This window comes from Budorcas taxicolor, chromosome 2 (assembly GCF_023091745.1).
Source record: "Budorcas taxicolor isolate Tak-1 chromosome 2, Takin1.1, whole genome shotgun sequence".
NCBI classification, from domain to species: domain Eukaryota; kingdom Metazoa; phylum Chordata; class Mammalia; order Artiodactyla; family Bovidae; genus Budorcas; species Budorcas taxicolor.
The window spans coordinates 140638613-140655551 of record NC_068911.1 but is presented as its reverse complement, the minus strand read 5'-3'; the positions used below and the strand labels follow the sequence as shown (position 1 = coordinate 140655551).

The window sequence follows — 16939 nt, the reverse complement described above, 5'->3', positions numbered from 1 at the left end:
TGTTTTGTGGTCTTAGGCCCTGCTGTATCTCCAGAGCCTTGAACCATACTGTGTGTGTGTGACTGTGTGTGTTAGTCACTCAGGCATGTCTGGTTCTTTGCGACCCCATGAACTATAGCCTGCCAGGCTCATCTGTCCATGGAATTTTCCAGGCAAGAATACTGCAGTAGGTTGTCATTTCCTACTCCGGGTGATTTTCCCAACCCAGGAATCGAACCCAAGTCTCCTGCTTGGCAGATGGATTCTTTACCCCTGAGCCAAGGCTTCCCAGGTGATGCCAGTGGCAAAAAATCTGCCTGCCAATGCAGAGATGCCAGAGACTTGGGTTCAATCCCTGGGTCAGGAAGATCCCTTGGGGAAGGAAATGGCTACCCACTCCAGTATTCTTGCTTACAAAATTCCATGGACAGAGGAGCCTAGTGGGCTAGAGTCCATGGGGTCGTGAAGAGTTGGACATGACTTAGCGACTAAAACCACCCACAACAACACTGTACATACTCCTTTTAACCCAATCATTTTGCTTAGTATATTGTGAACATCTTTTTATGCCAGCAAATATTTGTCTAAAGCATCATGAATCGCTGAGTGAAAATGGTATTTTGATGCATGAACATTCTGATGCACCCTCGATCTTAGAAGAAGTATGTGAGGATATTATTCAGTGTACCCAACAAAAGATTGCATGAAAGAGCTGAAAGAGATCATTTCATAGCAACAACTCCTCATCTCCCTACCTCCCAGTAAGTCAGACATATTAGGTAGAGGGATAATCTGCTACAGAGAGAAAAGACTGCGTGCTCTTATGACTTGAATACACTTAATGTCTCCTCTGGCAGCCTCGTTCTTAAAACAGTCTACACAGACTTGACTTGCTGTGTCTCTGAACTGAAAATGAGGAGTGTCTATATCCAAAATCTAAGATCCAAATGTGCAGCCGATCATTAGCCAAAATCTGGTTAATACTGAATTTTAGAAGGATGAGCCCATTTTAGGCACAATATTATCACTAAATTAGTCTCATTAAAGACCAGAGATTATTAGCACTTCAGATTTATATATAACACTTCTTTAAGCCCAGTTAAATGAACACAGCTCTTTATGTTCTCTGTAAGATTTAATATTGGCTAGACTTTGTGGCTAGTTTTTGAGTTAGCTAGTTAAAAGTGTCTTTGGGGCTTTCCTCTCAACAGATTAGCTATGTGAATCTATCAAGACTCAAAACCTACTAAAACACAAAACGTTACTTTGATAGTTTTTGAAAGCAGCTATTCTCAGTCTCCTTCAAGAATTCCTTTTCCCTTGAATGACTCGAAGAACCAAGGTTTTCAAGTCAGCTAAGTGCCTCATCTCCTGAGTCCCTCCCCTCACCTCGTTTTTCTCCAGAAATCCCATTCAGGAAATCTTGTATATATGTGCTAGTATCAGCACTCTAAACAGGAGCTGCAGACTGTCTGCAAAACCATCATTCAAAACTAAAACATTAATAAACTTTGAGAAAGGAGCTCTGGCAAGTTATCTATTAATTTTACTATAATGTACACAGAACTTTTTATTTATCGAGAAATCCATAGCAAGTTAAAAAGTGATTTTATCTTATTCTGAGATTAAATGAAATCTGTAGATTATAAAAAATCATTTTCTAAGAGATGACGGAAAAATAAAACGCATGGCAGAAAAAGTGTTATATTCTTGGAATCGTGGCATAACATAGGGATTTGATCTAGGATCTATAATGTGATAAAATCCGTCACTTTTATAATCAGATCCCAGAATAATAACAATCCAAATTTCTTCCTAAGTATTTCTACTCCAGGCTTTAGCTCGAAGAAACTTAGGCACAGTTTCTGAATGAACATGTAAGAGAGACCCTTTTTTCCCATACCTATCTGCCAAGATATAATATCTGATGCAATCTTGCTACTTTTTCAACCAATGAGATTAGCAAAATGAAGTATCTAGAGAAATGATTGAAGTTTGTTTTCTTCCACATGGATGGCTATCGCAATATCTGCCTTTGATTTAAAATTGTTCTTCCATTAGCTGGGAGCATGGCTGGACATGAGAGTCCTGTCCATATCCAGTCTAATGTAACTATTTCGGGAACATCTGTAGCTCATATCAAGAACACCAAATTGCATCTCCCTGGGAATATTTCACTGTGCTTTTTGCTGATTTCAGCGTGGGTACGTGTGCCCTCCAAAGGAAAAATACTGCAACCCTTTCCATTCCATACAAATTACCTCACCTGGAGCACTGACTCTTGGAAAACACAGTAATACTTCATGAATTAATGGTTTTCCTTTCTAAATTACTCCTTATGCACTTCTACACATAATCTTCCTTTAGATCCTTACAGTTTAGAATCAGAATTGGAGATTTTCCCTTGGTGTTGTCTTTTTTATTGTGTATACCTGTGTGTGTGTGTTTAAGAGAAAGAGAGTGATAGAGAGACACAGAGATACATGTAGAAGAAGGGAGGGAGATGAGTCTGTTTTTTAACTTATTTATTTTTTAAATATTTATTTGGCTGCTCTGGGTCTTAGCTGTGGCATGTGGAATTTACTTCCTTGACTAGGGCTCACCCAGGCCCTTATATTGGAAGAGTGGAGTCTTAGCCATTGGACCACCAGAGTTCTAACTTATTTATTTTTAACTGGAGGATAATTGTCTTACATTACTGTGTTGGTTTGTGCCATATAGCAACATGAATCAGCCATGGGTATATGTATGTCCCCTCCCTCTTGGACCTGCCACTCACCTGCCGCCCCATCCCACCCCTCTAGGTTGTCACAGAGCACCAGTTTTAAGCTCCCTGCGTTATACAGCTAATTTTCACTGGCTATCTAATTTCATATATGCTAATGTATATGTTTCAATGCTGCTCTCTCCATTCGTCTCACCTGCTCGTTCCCCTCACCCTGTGTGAGATGAGTCTTTAAATCATATCTGTTACATGTGTTAAGATATTTTCATTTTAATCATTGGGTTTTTAATGCCACGTATGCAGCTCAAAGAACTGAGCTTTAGGGATATGGCGATATTACTAAATCTATCAAATCCTGCAAAGGGTGTGCCTACTTCAGGGCCTGACTTAGTCCCTTTTCTTTCATGAGCATCAGGGCTCAGTGGAAACTGAGTTTAAGTCCTCAGGAATTAGTCAGGTTAAATGAGTCTCGATGTGTTTGACTCAGTGTCCTGGTACAAAATAGAAGAGGACTCCCTACTTGTTTTATATAGACTCCTGCCTTTGATTTCATAGGCCATTATTTCTGCATTTTTAACCCCAAGTGCCACCTATATAATATAAGAGATCTGAATCATTCATGACCTTTTTTCCCTTTTAATCTTTTCTCACTTTTCTCATCGGAACCATCTGTAAATGAAGCCTGACTTACCTGCTCAGTATGTCAGGAAGTTCTAAAGGTGATAAAATAGAAGTAGTTGGCGCGAGAAACAGTTGGGCTGGTTGGTTTTCATGATCCTTCAGCAGGTTTCTTCATTGTCCTTTGGTATCAGAGACCTTGACGGCGCCACCTGCCAGCGATGCAGGTTTCCCTCAGTCGGTGAGTGAGGCGGGGAGTTGACTCTCCTCCTGCTGTTTGTCCTCTGGCTCTGGTGTCAGGACAGTTACGTTGGCGTGAGCAGGGCTGTCCTCATGCGTAGCCTGCTGGTGAAATTCTGCCTGACCTGATGACGACTAGGCCTGCAGTACAGCGAGATCACTTACTGCACAGAAAACCCTAAACACAGCTTCCTCATCAGAAACCAAGGGCCGCACCCTCCTGCAGCTAAGAGGCCATTTACCAAAGCACTGCCAAGTCAGACAACCTTCCATTGGTTTGTAGCTTTCCGTTCCTAGGATGTTGAAGTCAGAAGGGAACACTGGGGAAATTAGTGATTATGTTTTACAGAAAGTCTTAGTAGAAACTTGAAGCATTTCAGTGAAGAAAAGAGTGTGTATGTACATGCACCCTCACCCATGGCAAACGTTTATTTGGAAGAGCTCCTAGTGGGAGCTCCATGTCCCATTTCCTCTAGGCCTTTCCAGGCTCAAGAGCTCAGGCTCTCTTTTTCCCACTTCTCCATCAGTAGCTTCTGATTCTGCACTGGCTTCTTCAATATTAGCACGTGAATATGCCCAAGTGGCTTCCATCTCTAAGAAAAGAATCCTTTCTTAGTCCTGCATCCTTCTGTAGCTATGGCCCAGTTTCTCTCCTTTAAAGTGAGTTTCTTAAAAGAGTAATCCACAGCCCTTCGCCCCTCTGCAGTCTGGTGTCCTTCTTCCTCCTGAGGTCACTAATGAATTCCATTTTGCCAAGTCCAGCAGGCACTTTTCAGGCCTTGTGAGTGTCTTTCCCGGGTTATCTGACCTCTCCGGGCCTCTGATGCTGTTGACCCTTTTTGTCCTTAAAACTCCCTCCTCCTTTGGCTTCCTGGATGTTGGCTCTTCTGCTTTCTCTCCTGTCAGACTGCTACTTTGCAGCTTGCTTCCTGAAGCTGTTCTTGCAATGGCACTGCTCTGCCGGCATCCAGTCTTTTCTGTCGCTCTAGTGTGTGCTGTCCTGGGTTGTTCCTCATTTTCATGTCTTCACCTGCAGGTGCACAGCTCTCCTCTCTGAATACGTGGATGACTCCACTTGGACATTCCACAGACAGTTCCAGACCTCTTCCCTGACAACTGAGCTTCCCTTTCTCCTCATGGGCAACTCCTCTTCCTTATTCCCTGTGTCAGTGAATGGAATTTCCATTTACCAGCTTCCATTTACCATGAGCAGTGCCAGGCTCCTTCCTGGCTTCCGTTTCCTGGTAGTCTTCATGGCATGTGGATGGTGCTGCAGAAATCTGTGTGTGGTAGGCTCCCTTTCTCTCCAACCCAAGGGCAACCATCTAAATTCTGTTCAGGCTCCCATCATTTCACAGCTAGTTTACCCCCAAAATTGTCCCATCTCTTTGGTCTCTTTCCCCTTCTGCTGTCAGTGAACTTTTATAGGCACAAAGAATGAGACTGAGCAAACTCCAGGAGATAGTGAAGGACAGGGAAGGCTGGTGTGCTGCAGTCCATGGGGTCAGATGCAACTTAGTGCCAACAGCAACAGCGCAGGCACAAATCTAATGCTGTCTTCCTCTTGCGTGAGGCACTCCTGTGGCACTCATCTCTTTGGGGGTAGGCTGTTCTCCAAGCATCTAAGCTCTCTCATATCTGGCTACACACTTTCCAAGCTCACACCTTGCAGTACCCTGGTTCCCAGCATGGGCACATACACACATATACCATACAGAGCTTATTCCCTGAAAGAATTATGCTTGTCCTGGCCTCTCTGCTCTTACCCACGCTGCCCCCTCTACCTGGAATACCTGCCCTTCCACTCCTTCATGTGGGTCCTGATGTGTTGGTTCTGAGGCTTTTCCTGAACAGGCTCCCTCACCCATGCACTCCATGCTGGAGCTGGAGTTATTCGCTTACTTGTCTGTTCATCTCACTTATTTGTAGGTATTAGGGGGAAAAAACTATGTCTTCTCTAAATTTCCTGTCCAATGTGTACCCAGCACCTGCTTATTACAATGAAAATGTGTGCTGACTTTAGATTTTTCACCATGGTGGCAAGTCACTGAGGTCATAGGATTCAGCTTCATTTGCATTGAATTCCTGTGCCATATGGTGATCACTAGTTGTTTTCTGACCAAAAAACTTCAATAACCATTCATTAAGCATATGAATAGTAAAATTATAAAGTCAGTGCTGCCATGGTTCTCAAGGAGGTGCCACACTTTGCCTCCCACATGTGAGCGGCTTCCCTAGCTCTCCCTGAAGTGGCTGTGTGCCCTGCAGAGCCCTGCGATGCTCGCCAAGCACACCTAGGGCCTGCGACTCTCCACCAGCTCTTCCATAACTTACCCCTGGGAGGCCCCACTTGTTCCATCCATACCCTAAAGAGCGCGCGTCAGCTGGGCCACCTCGTACACCGAAGCCGCCATGGGGGGAAGCCCTTGGCATCCTCCAAACAGGAAGTTGCCCTTGCTTTTCCTGGGCTTGGCTTTCATATCCTTATTTGCCCTGCACTTCCGCTGTGGACATCAGCCTAAAGAAAATATTCCAAGAAAGACAAACACTGTGTGATATCACTTATGTGTGGAATCTAAAAAATGCATCAAACTAGTGAGTATAACAAAGAAGAAGCGACCTGCAGATATAGAGAACGAACTCGTGGTTACCCTTTCGGGAGGTGGGCAACAATATAGAATGGGAGAATGGGAGGTCCAAACTATCAGATGTAAGACAGGCTCCAGGATGTATTGTACAAAACATGGGGAATATAGCCAGTATTTTGCAATAACTGTATCCTTCCAATTTTAGTATATGTGCCGCCAAAGCGAGCACTGCAGTAACTGTAAATGGAAGGTAACTTTTACAAACTGAATAAAAATTTTTAAAAAGAAGATATTCAGAAAATGTCTTACCAGTTGAGTCTGCCTTAAAGACATGGGCAGTAAGAAAGAGGAACAAGCTGATGGGGTTATCTGAGCCCGCCTTTGAAACCCTTTTCCCCTCTAAGCAGAAAAGCAAGTCCTTCCCTTTAAATAAATCTTTTTCTTCTTTTATGTACATTAAAAAGTGTTTATTTACATTAAAGAGACACATTTTAATGCCACGCTGTCTTCCCTCTCAAGAAATTTATTCTCATATTTGACTTCAATGCTTTCTTGATGTAATTTCCATCCTCATGGCGAAGAAAAGCTGACTGGCATTATCTGTCTTAAAAGTCTGTGTATTTTATGGCCACCACTAAATCTCTTGGACACAACATCTCCTCCAAACACAATATGCTCAGTTCCTTTTTCTTTTCTGTGTATATTGCATTTTCCAGTTCTTTGAGACATTAGGACCGAACTCTTGTAAATTATTAGTATTAGACACTGAAGAGAGCCAAAGAGGAGACAGCAAATAACAGTGCTTCTGGAAGGGCTGAGAATTTCTTCCAGAGGGAAAGAGGAAATAAATATGTGAAATATATTTACACACAGAAACAACACATAGCTGACTTTAGCTGTATACAAATCGTGGTAAAGGAATATGAGAGATGACTGTGCCCAAAGTTGGTGAGTTATTGTGAGAAGAATGAGCAGTGTTTGGAGGCAATGAGGACCCACCTGGAGTGGAGAAAATAGAAATCCTCTTTGTTGCTCATCAGCTGTGTTCATTGAACGTATCCATCGCCAGCCCTTAGCACAACACCTGGCTCATTTCAGGCACTCGGCACTGTTTGTTGACTGGATCACCAACTGACGGTAGTACTCCAGTAAGGGTAAACCAGTGTGATTCCCCTTGTAAACCTGTAATTAATTCTTATATCCTGTATACTCTCAGTTGTGGAAGTTTAAGGATTTTAGAGAAGAACTTGAAGTAGCAAAACATTAACGATATGCTACCCTGCTAGGGTTCATTTCAGTCACCTTCCTTCTAACATTTTCTCCAGCTGACCTTCATGTGTTCAAACCAACAGAAAAGGCAGGAGCTCACCTTGAAATGATTTTCCAGCCTACTTGTTCGGTTCACTCTGTCTTTTTTTCTCAGCTCTGCTGGCACATTGCTTTCATTTTATTTAAGGGACTTCATTACGAGGCAGTTGTCTCTGAAAAAGATAATTCCTCCTATTCAACCACACTCAAACGTCCTTTGTCCCCATATTAGATGACCATATTCTGCTGCCCTGGTGACCCCACAGAAAGACTGCATCCTAGGTTTGCTTCTCTGCATATACGTTTGGGTCTCAACTTGCAAGTGTTTATATATATTTAAAAATATCTAAATGTAATCTTGTATTCTGGATTAGGCCCTTGAGGAGAAAAAGGACGTTAGTGAAACAATTGGTAAAATCTGAATAAGTTCTAATTTACGTAATTGTTCATTTGTTCATTTTATCCGTGAACCATGGCTCATGGTTGTGTAAGATTAGGGGAAGCTGGGTAATGAGTATAAGGGCACAAACATTTCACAAAGGGAAATCAAGCACATGTGAACATCCTGGTTCTTTTCAAAGCAGTTTTTCAAGCATGAGAAAAATTGCAGACTACCAAAGTGTACTTCAGATACTTCTAGGCTTTGTAAGATAGACAAAACAACCCCTGTTCATACCAAGCCTCCTCCTATTTGGTTTCCTCCGAGGTCCACTCCCCTCCATTCCCAAAGCTTCTGTGCCGATGTCAGACGTGCCCCTGGCTCTCCCACGTCTCTCAACCCCGCATCCCCGAGGGCCACACTTGCTGTCCCCTGCACAAGCACTTGCTGTTCAGCACAGATAAATCGCAGTGCTTTATCCCGTCCCCCAGCAGCCTGCCCTGTGTTGGCCAGTGACATCACCATCCTGACATCCCAGCTAAGTATTTCAGAATCACCTTCAGTTCCTTTCTCCTTTTCCACCCATTCCAAGTGTTGTCAGTCCTCCGAAAGGGTCTCTTGTGTCTATACACTCACCCATTTCCTTTCGCCTTGTGGTTACCCTAGGCCACAGGCACCTGGTCAGGACTGTCCCTGCCTGCCAGTCTTGCCATCCTCCCCACTGCCTTCAGGAAGTGAGCATGACCCAGCACATCAGTGTAAGTTTCCTTCTTTTAAAAAATAACAATTGGTCTATATTGCTGCTGGCCTAAACAGTAATAAACACCTACCCGGAAGAGAGCTGTATTATACAGCTAAATTAGACAGTCAGTTCATACCCACCTCTCTCCTTCCATCCTTATCTCCAGGAAAGCAGAGGAAGCACAGGCCTTTGGAGTCAGAAAGTCCTGGCCTTGAAGCCCAACTCTATGACCCTGGACAAATTAGTCTTTGCCTCTGAGCTTCAGTTTCCTCTTATGTAAAATGGAAGTGGTACCAACCACGTTGGGCTGTTGTGAGAACTAAAATGAGATGTTTATCGAGGGCCACACCCAAAGCAGGCTCTTCATTGTTAACCCTGTAGGGGCCATGAGTAACAGGTCTCTTGACGATCTCGGTACCCTATGTGTGTGAATTGAAAATGGACATTGGTCATGTCTCCCGGGCCCGTGGTCTACCTTTTACAACAGGGGCCTCTCAGTAGGAAAGCTTCATCCCACATGGAGGGACTGAGCACTTTCCCTGCACAGTTCCCAGCTGGGTGGGGACTGTGTGCTGCTTCCTGTCACGTGTGCAGCCCCGAACCACTAGAGTAGAAGGGACCCCAGCCTCAGGAAGTGAATTCCATTCTTCAGAGTACAAGGACCGTATCACTCAATGGTCTGTTCTCACTCTGTGGATGAAACAGGGATTTTCAGCAGAATTCTTCAGAATCTATCATTCTTCCCAGGAGAGAGCCAAACTATTAACACAAAATGCCTATTGGGGGCCTCCCTGCCAGGGGACTTTTTCTCGTTGGTTCAATGCCCTTTTTTTCTTCAGTGGCCTAGTACAGTAGCTGGCACATATCTGTGCTTAATCAGAATTGAATGGATAGAAAGATGAATGGAAGGATGAAGGATTTAATCTCAAGGATTTAATCTCTAGGATTTGTCCAGTAATGCACACTTAATTGAAAGACTGAATAATGAATTCCCCAATGAGCTAGGTATTAGACCAGTGATTCTAAACCTTGGCTGCTCTAGTCACCAGGAGAGTTTTTGTTTTAAGACTGATTTCTGGGTTCTACTGATTCCTATGCCCTATTATTTTCTGAAAGCTCCCAAATAATTCTAATAGACAGCCAAGGTGGGCACCTACCATGCTGGGCCAATCTAAAAGTATGTACCCCACGCATAGCTCTTACATCCAGTCACCATGTTGTAATTAACAGTTTATGATCTTTCCCTCACTTGACTCTATGCTCCTTGAGCTCTGATACTGGGACTGTCTAGTTCATAACTGTCTTCCAGTGCCTGGGACAGTGCTTGGCATATTGTAGATCATCATAAATGTTCGTTGAGATAGTTTCTTTCATTTGGGTGGTTCTCTTCAATTTTCTTGTATCCTAAGGCAAAGACAGAAAATGCTAGCACTGTGAGTTTTGTTTTATATGAGTGTGTGTGTATGTGTGTGTGCATGTGTGTGTGTGTGTGTGTGTGCACGCACTGTTTTCTAGCCATCTATGCTTTGGTATCTATATACTTGTCCCTAATTCTTTTTTTTTTTTTCATGTTCACTCACTGTCACTTTTCCAGATGCTATGAACTGACAGCATCCAAAGATATTGGACTTTATCAGGGAGCCTAAACTTGAAATATTTTGTCCTATTATTTCTATCCATACCTGGTCTCCAAAGCTCATCCCTATACATATAAGAGGATAGTTCATTAATGTGAGGTCTGGTGCCACTATCCTCATTAATGAAAGCCACAGGAGCCTCTAGAAAAAGACACACAGGTTGCTACTCTCGTTGATATTCTCAACTCCACAATCTATTCATTTAGACATAGAATAATAGAGCTGGAAAGATATTTAAGATACCGAGTTCAGTCATCCTCATTAAACAGTGAAGAATCTGAAGCTACATGGGTTTTAGGACTTGCCTGAGATGACACACCGTTCAGGGGCACAGCTGGTGCGAGAAACCTGGTGCTCTGGCCCTCAGGCCTGGACCACTGCACTGTACTCCGAGCATCTTGGAGTACATCAGAAATCAAGGATCACACTTTTACTTCCTCTGTGGTATCTGTGTTAGAAGGAAAAATACCTGGAAAAAGGTATTATTATAGGTTTCTCAGAGGATGTGGGGAGGAGGAGTTATTAGGTGGAAAAGGATTCTTGAATGAGAACTTAGAAACTTCTCAGAAAAAAGCGTTTTGTGGCAGTACTACAATTTGTGTTTCTGTCCTCGTTTTCAGAATTTTCCCCAGAGAATACCTCCTTCAACAGATCCACCTGTATTCCCTCGCTGATCTGCAGCAGGTAAGCACTTCATGGGGCCATTTCATGTCTGTTTTCTCCCCAGGGATGTGTTTTTGATGCTTATGTTCTTGGTACTGAATTCTGTCATCATTAGTGTACTTATATTCACAAGCCCAGATAATTATTTTCTATTCAGATTGAGAAAGCTTAATGTAAAAAGATATTATAGGACAATAAGAAATGCTGGCTAGGATTTAGAGAAACTGGAGCTCTTGTACACTTGCTGGTAGGAAGGGCAAGTGGTGCAGCCACTTAGGAAAATAGCTGGGCAGTCCCTTAAAAAGTTAAATGTAGAGTTTCCCTATGACCCAGCCATTCCACTCCTAGGCACATACCCTGCTGCTGCTGCTGCTGCTGCTGCTGCTGCTAAGTCTCTTCAGTCGTGTCCGACTTCATGCCACCCCATAGATGGCAGCCCACCAGGCTCCCCTGTCCCTGGGATTCTCCAGGCAAGAACACTGGAGTGGGTTGCCATTTCCTTCTCCAATGCATGAAAGTGAAAAGTGAAAGTGAAGTTGCTCAGTCGTGTCCAACTCTTCACAACTCCATGGACTGCAGCCTACCAGGCTCCTCTGTCCATGGGATTTTCCAGGCAAGAGTACTGGAGTGGAGTGCCATACCCTAGAGAACTGAAAACATATGTCCACATAAAAACTTGTATGGGAGTGTTCAAACATCATTATTCGTGATAGTTAAAAAGTGGCAACAACTTGAGTGTTTATTAGCTAATGAATGGATAAACAAAATGTTGTATATCCACTTAAAGCAATAGTATTTGGACATAAAATGGAATGAAGGGTACAACATGGATGAGCCTTAAGAACATCATGCTGAAAGAAGCCAGACAGAAAAGAATACATATTTATGGTCCTTATTTTTTGTAGACTTCTCTTAGAATGTCCAAAATAGGCCAATCCTTAGAGACAAAGAAGGTGAGTGATTGCCAGTGCCCAGGACAAGCCATGGGGTCAGGAGTAGCTGCTGATAGTGTGGGGCTTTCTTTGGGGATGATGAAAATGCTCTGGAATTAGTTGTGATGGTTGCACAACTTTGTAACTGTACTAAAGCTAATGAATTCTATACTTCAAAAGAGTGAATTTTATGATAGGTGAATTGAATCGGTAAAAAAAAATTGTACAAGGAAAAAAGACATCAAGGACAATGAATATATTAAACCCTGACTTGTGTTCAAGCCAAACAGTTGGATGATGTTACATTAGAAAAAAAAAAAACAGAACAGAGCATGTAGGAGTGAAAATCTTTTTATATTTTTATTAGTATACATATATCCTTTCAATGATTGACCAAGTTAACAGCCAGGAAGAAAACCAACCCAAAGTTCTGAATATGTTAGGCTTTGCTTAATCATTTAAATCAACAGCTCATTCTCTAACACGTTTTCAGATGCTACATAAAAGCATTGCTTTCTTTTCCATATTTTCTGGATTCTTTCAAGAGTCAATTACATAATAATCAGTTCAGTCGCTCAGTCATGTCTGACTCTTTGCAACCCCATGGACTGCAGCACGCCAGGACTCCCTGTCCATCACCAACTCCCACAGTTTACCCAAACTCATATCCATTGAGGTGGTGATGCCATCCATCTCATTCTCTGTTGTCCCCTTCTCCTCCCATCTTCAATCGTTTGTAGCATCAGGGTCTTTTCAAATGAGTAAGCTTTTTGCATCACATGGCCAAAGGATTGGAGTTTCAGCTTCAACATCCTTCCAATGAACACTTAGAACTGATGTCCTTTAGGATGGACTGGTTGAATCTCCTTGCAGTCCAAGGGACTCTCAAGAGTCTTCTCCAACACCACAGTTCAAAAGCATCAATTCTTCAGTGCTCAGCTTTCTTTATAGTCCAACTCTCACATCCATACATGACTACTGGAAAAACCATAGCCTTGACTAGACGGACCTTTGTTGGCAAAGTAATGTCTCTGCTTTTGAATATGCTGTTTAGGTTGGTCATAACTTTCCTTCCAAGGAGTAAGCGTCTTTTAATTTCATGGCTGCGATCACCATCTGCAGTGATTTTGGAGAAAAAAAAAAAGCCTGCTACTGTTTCCACTGTTTCCTCATCTATTTCCCATGAAGTGATGGGACTGGATGCCATGATCTTCGTTTTCTGAATGTTGAGTTTTAAGCCAACTTTTTCACTCTCCTCTTTCACTTTCATTAAGAGGCTCTTTAGTTCTTCTTTACTTTCTGCCATAAGGGTGGTGTCGTCTGCATATCTGAGGTTATTGATATTTCTCTTGGCAATCTTGATTCTAGCTTGTGTTTCTTCCAGCCCAGCATTTCTCATAATGTACTCTGCATATAAGTTAAATAAGCAGGGTGACAATATACAGCCTTGATGTACTCCTTTTCCTATTTGGAGCCAGTCTGTTGTTCCATGTCCAGTTCTAACTGTTGCTTCCTGACCGGCATACAGGTTTCTCAAGAGACAGGTCAGATGGTCTGGTATTCCCATCTCTTTCAGAATTTTCCACAGTTTATTGTGATCCACACAGTCAAAGGCTTTGGCATAGTCAATAAAGCAGAAATAGATGTTTTTCTGGAACTCTCTTGCTTTTTCCATGATCCAGTGGATGTTGACAATTTGATCTCTGGTTCCTCTGCCTTTTCTCAAACCAGCTTGAACATCTGGAAGATCACAGTTCACGTATGGTTGAACCCTGGCTTGGAGAATTTTGAACATTAGTTTAGCGTGTGAGATGAGTGCAATTGTGTGGTAGTTTGAGCATTCTTTGGCATTGCCTTTCTTTGGGATTGGAATGAAAACTGACCTTTTCCAGTCCTGTGGTGGCCACTGCTGAGTTTCCCCAAATTTGCTGGCATATTGAGTGCAGCACTTTCACAGCATCATCTTTTAGGATTTGAAATAGCTCAACTGGAATTCCATCACCTTCACTAGCTTTGTTTGTAGTGATGTTTCCTAAGGCCCACTTGACTTCTCATTACAGGATGTCTGGCTCTAGGTGAGTGATCACACCATCGTGATTATCTGAGTTGTGAAGATCTTTTTTGTACAGTTCTTCTGTATATTCTCGCCACCTCTTCTTAATATCTTCTGCTTCTGTTAGGTCCATACCATTTCTGTCCTTTATTGTGCCCATCTTTGCATGAAATGTTCCCTTGGTATCTCTAATTTTCTTGAAGAGATCTCTAGCCTTTCCCATTCTATTGTTTTCCTCTATTTCTTTGCATTGATTGCTGAGGAAGGCTTTCTTATCTCTCCTTGCTATTCTTTGGAACTCTGCATTCAAATGGGTATATCTTTCCTTTTCTCCTTTGCTTTTCACTTCTCTTCTTTTCACAGCTATTTGTAAAGCCTCCTCAGGCAGCCATTTTGCTTTTTTGCATTTCTTTTTCTTGGGGATGGTCTTGACCCCCTATCTCCTGTACAGTGTCACGAACCTCTGTCCATAGTTCATCAGGCACTCTATCAAATCTAGTCCCTTAAATTTATTTCTCACTTCCACTGTATAATCATAAGGGATTTGATATAGGTCATACCTGAATGGTCTAGTGGTTTTCCCTGCTTTCTTCAATTTAAGTCTGATTTTGGCAATAAGGAGTTCATGATCTGAGCCACAGTTAGCTCCTGGTCTATTATGTAATAATAATAGTAGTAGTAATTGTGACAACTTTCAGAACATATCAAACTGCTGTGATTCAGTTCTTTTCTTTGTTGTTTTGCCCTGAAGAAAGAAGGTCAACTTAATCTGTGTTCAGATCCTTCACTCATTTTCAAGACTGAAAAAATAAATAAAACCTTGAAAAGTAATTTCACCTCAAGGATTTTATGGGTTTTTTTTTTTTGCTCCCCCAGACAACTTATTTTAAATGGTAGGAATAGTACCAGTAAATGGTAGTTTTAGAGTGTTTATTAGAGAGGGCTGAGAGAACACTAGGGTTTTGATTTTCACTTGTGCATCCAACTTAAATCTATTTGCACCTACCAGCTCTCTCCACCCCTTCAGTCCTGCTGCCCTTTACCGCGTAATCAAACAGTGATCTGCTGACTGGTATGGAAAGAGATGCAGTTTTAATTGTGATTGCCCAGTGGTATTCATGGGGAGGAATTGGTTACAAGACCCAGTGTACACCTATGTATTTCTACAATCAGGATCAGTGATCTAAGAACCCAAACTCTTAGCACTGGAGAAGTGAGTTTAAAGGCACCGGTGGTGTATTCTTGTAAAGGTGATTTGATATAGAATGAGTAGGCTCCAAAGTGAGTACTTTATGAAGAAGCCTTTCAAAAACAAGTTATGATACCAGATGAAGAGAAAGAATCAGTAATTCCATATTCATTTTAGGGTGTCAAAGTAGTGTAGCTATTTGACATAATAAAGCCTTCTCTTTTAAAAAGCTCTCTTATACCCTGCTGTCTTTTTTCTTTCTTTTTTTTCCCCCTTGTAATAATCAAACCATACAGTGCCAAGCAGCTTACCTAAATCAGTGGCAGTTGTATTCTTGGTGGGCCAGACCATTAGCCTCAGAGCCCCATAAGCAGCTTAATCAGTTTCAGCCTCCATCATAAAGCAATAGAGGCAATCAACAGCTTATCAAACTCCCTGTAGGCGGGGGTGGCCAGAGCTCCATGCTGTCTGTTTACTCCACAGTTCTCTCTAACCTGGTTCTTTGTGCGTAGCTTTAAGATCTCCAAACCTATCATATTGAGAGGAAGTTTAATTCAATTACTTTTTCTGCCTGAGGTGGGTTAAATTGGATTTAGCTTTTGATCTATCTACATCTAGTCTGTTAGTACTGAAAGAAACCTCTGCCCTATCTTCCCTTGGTTTCAGAGTAAATTTCTGGTCTGTTTTCTGAATCTGAACTGTTCTTACAAACAGATAAGTGAACACAAGAATGGGGAAAAATACTATTGCTTTGTGACAGCCCATGTCAGACATGGTAGGAAATCCCACCTCACTAACCCAGCTGCCAGCCCCAGGTCGTCCTGTACCATTTCCCCCTCTGTCTGGGTGCTATGCCACTCTGTTTCAAGTCAGCTTCAGGAGTTTCAGAGTAAGTTATTTCCTCCATTCCATTCCCATTCTCACTCCTAAAATAAAGGTCTCTGTAAAAGCATCCTTGGACAGCAAGGAGATCAAACCAGTCAATCCTAAAGGAGATCAACCCTGAATATTCATTGGAAGGACTGATGCTGAAGCTGAAGCTCCAATACTTTGGCCACCTGATGCGAAGAGCTGACTCACTGGAAAAGACCCAGATGCTGGGAAAGCTTGAGGGCAGGAGAAAAAGTGGCTGACAGAGGATGAGATGGTTGGATGACATCATCAAATCAATGGACAGGAGTTTGAGCAAACTCCAGAAGATGGTGATGGACAGGGAAGCCTGGCATGCTGCAGCTCATGGGTCACAAAGAGTAGGACATGACTTAACAACGGAACAACACATAAAAGCATCTCTTCTATCAAGTGAAATGACTGTAGAAAAATGAATTTCAGTTTATAAATTTTGCAAGGGAGGGGAAGAAACTCAAGTAAGTAACTGAAGAATTAATCTTGAGTAATGGCAATGGCAACCCACTCCAGTATTCTTACCTAGAAAATCCCATGGACAGAGGAGCCTGGCAGGCTACAGTCCACGGGGTTGCAAGAGTCAGATGCAACTTAGTGACTGAACCATGACTACAAATGTCAATATAAGTATCTTTCCTAAGGGCTTGGATTCCTTTCTACAAATTTCTCTCAAGTGAATTTGAGTTTTCCTATTAGCTTTTATTTAAAAAACAAAATGTAAATATCTTCCTCTCCAGAGAGAAAAAGAAAGGTAAAAATTGAATAAACATGATAAAAAGGGGATTTATAAGTATATATCCAAAAATCTTAAAATAATATAGTACACAACACTACCACCCTAACTAAAGACACTGAAAGAATTATGGTATCAAAAAACGTGCAACCTTTTTCTTTCTCGCTGTTTTCATGTTTATAAGTAATAGTCCCCAAAGTTTTAGCAGATAGATTCACTTCAGAAAATCAGCAGATTATGCCTCTGA

General features: G+C 42.1%; 1 protein-coding gene across 1 annotated transcript in view; it reads left to right on the top strand.

The window, feature by feature from the left end:
• PLEKHM3 (pleckstrin homology domain containing M3) overlaps positions 1-16939 on the top strand; it is a 180746-nt gene that overhangs the window by 73260 nt on the left and 90547 nt on the right. Inside the window, exon 5 of the mRNA XM_052635992.1 lies at positions 10837-10900. Within this exon, the coding sequence (XP_052491952.1) occupies positions 10837-10900 (64 nt within the window). The remainder of the gene's footprint in view (positions 1-10836; positions 10901-16939) is intronic.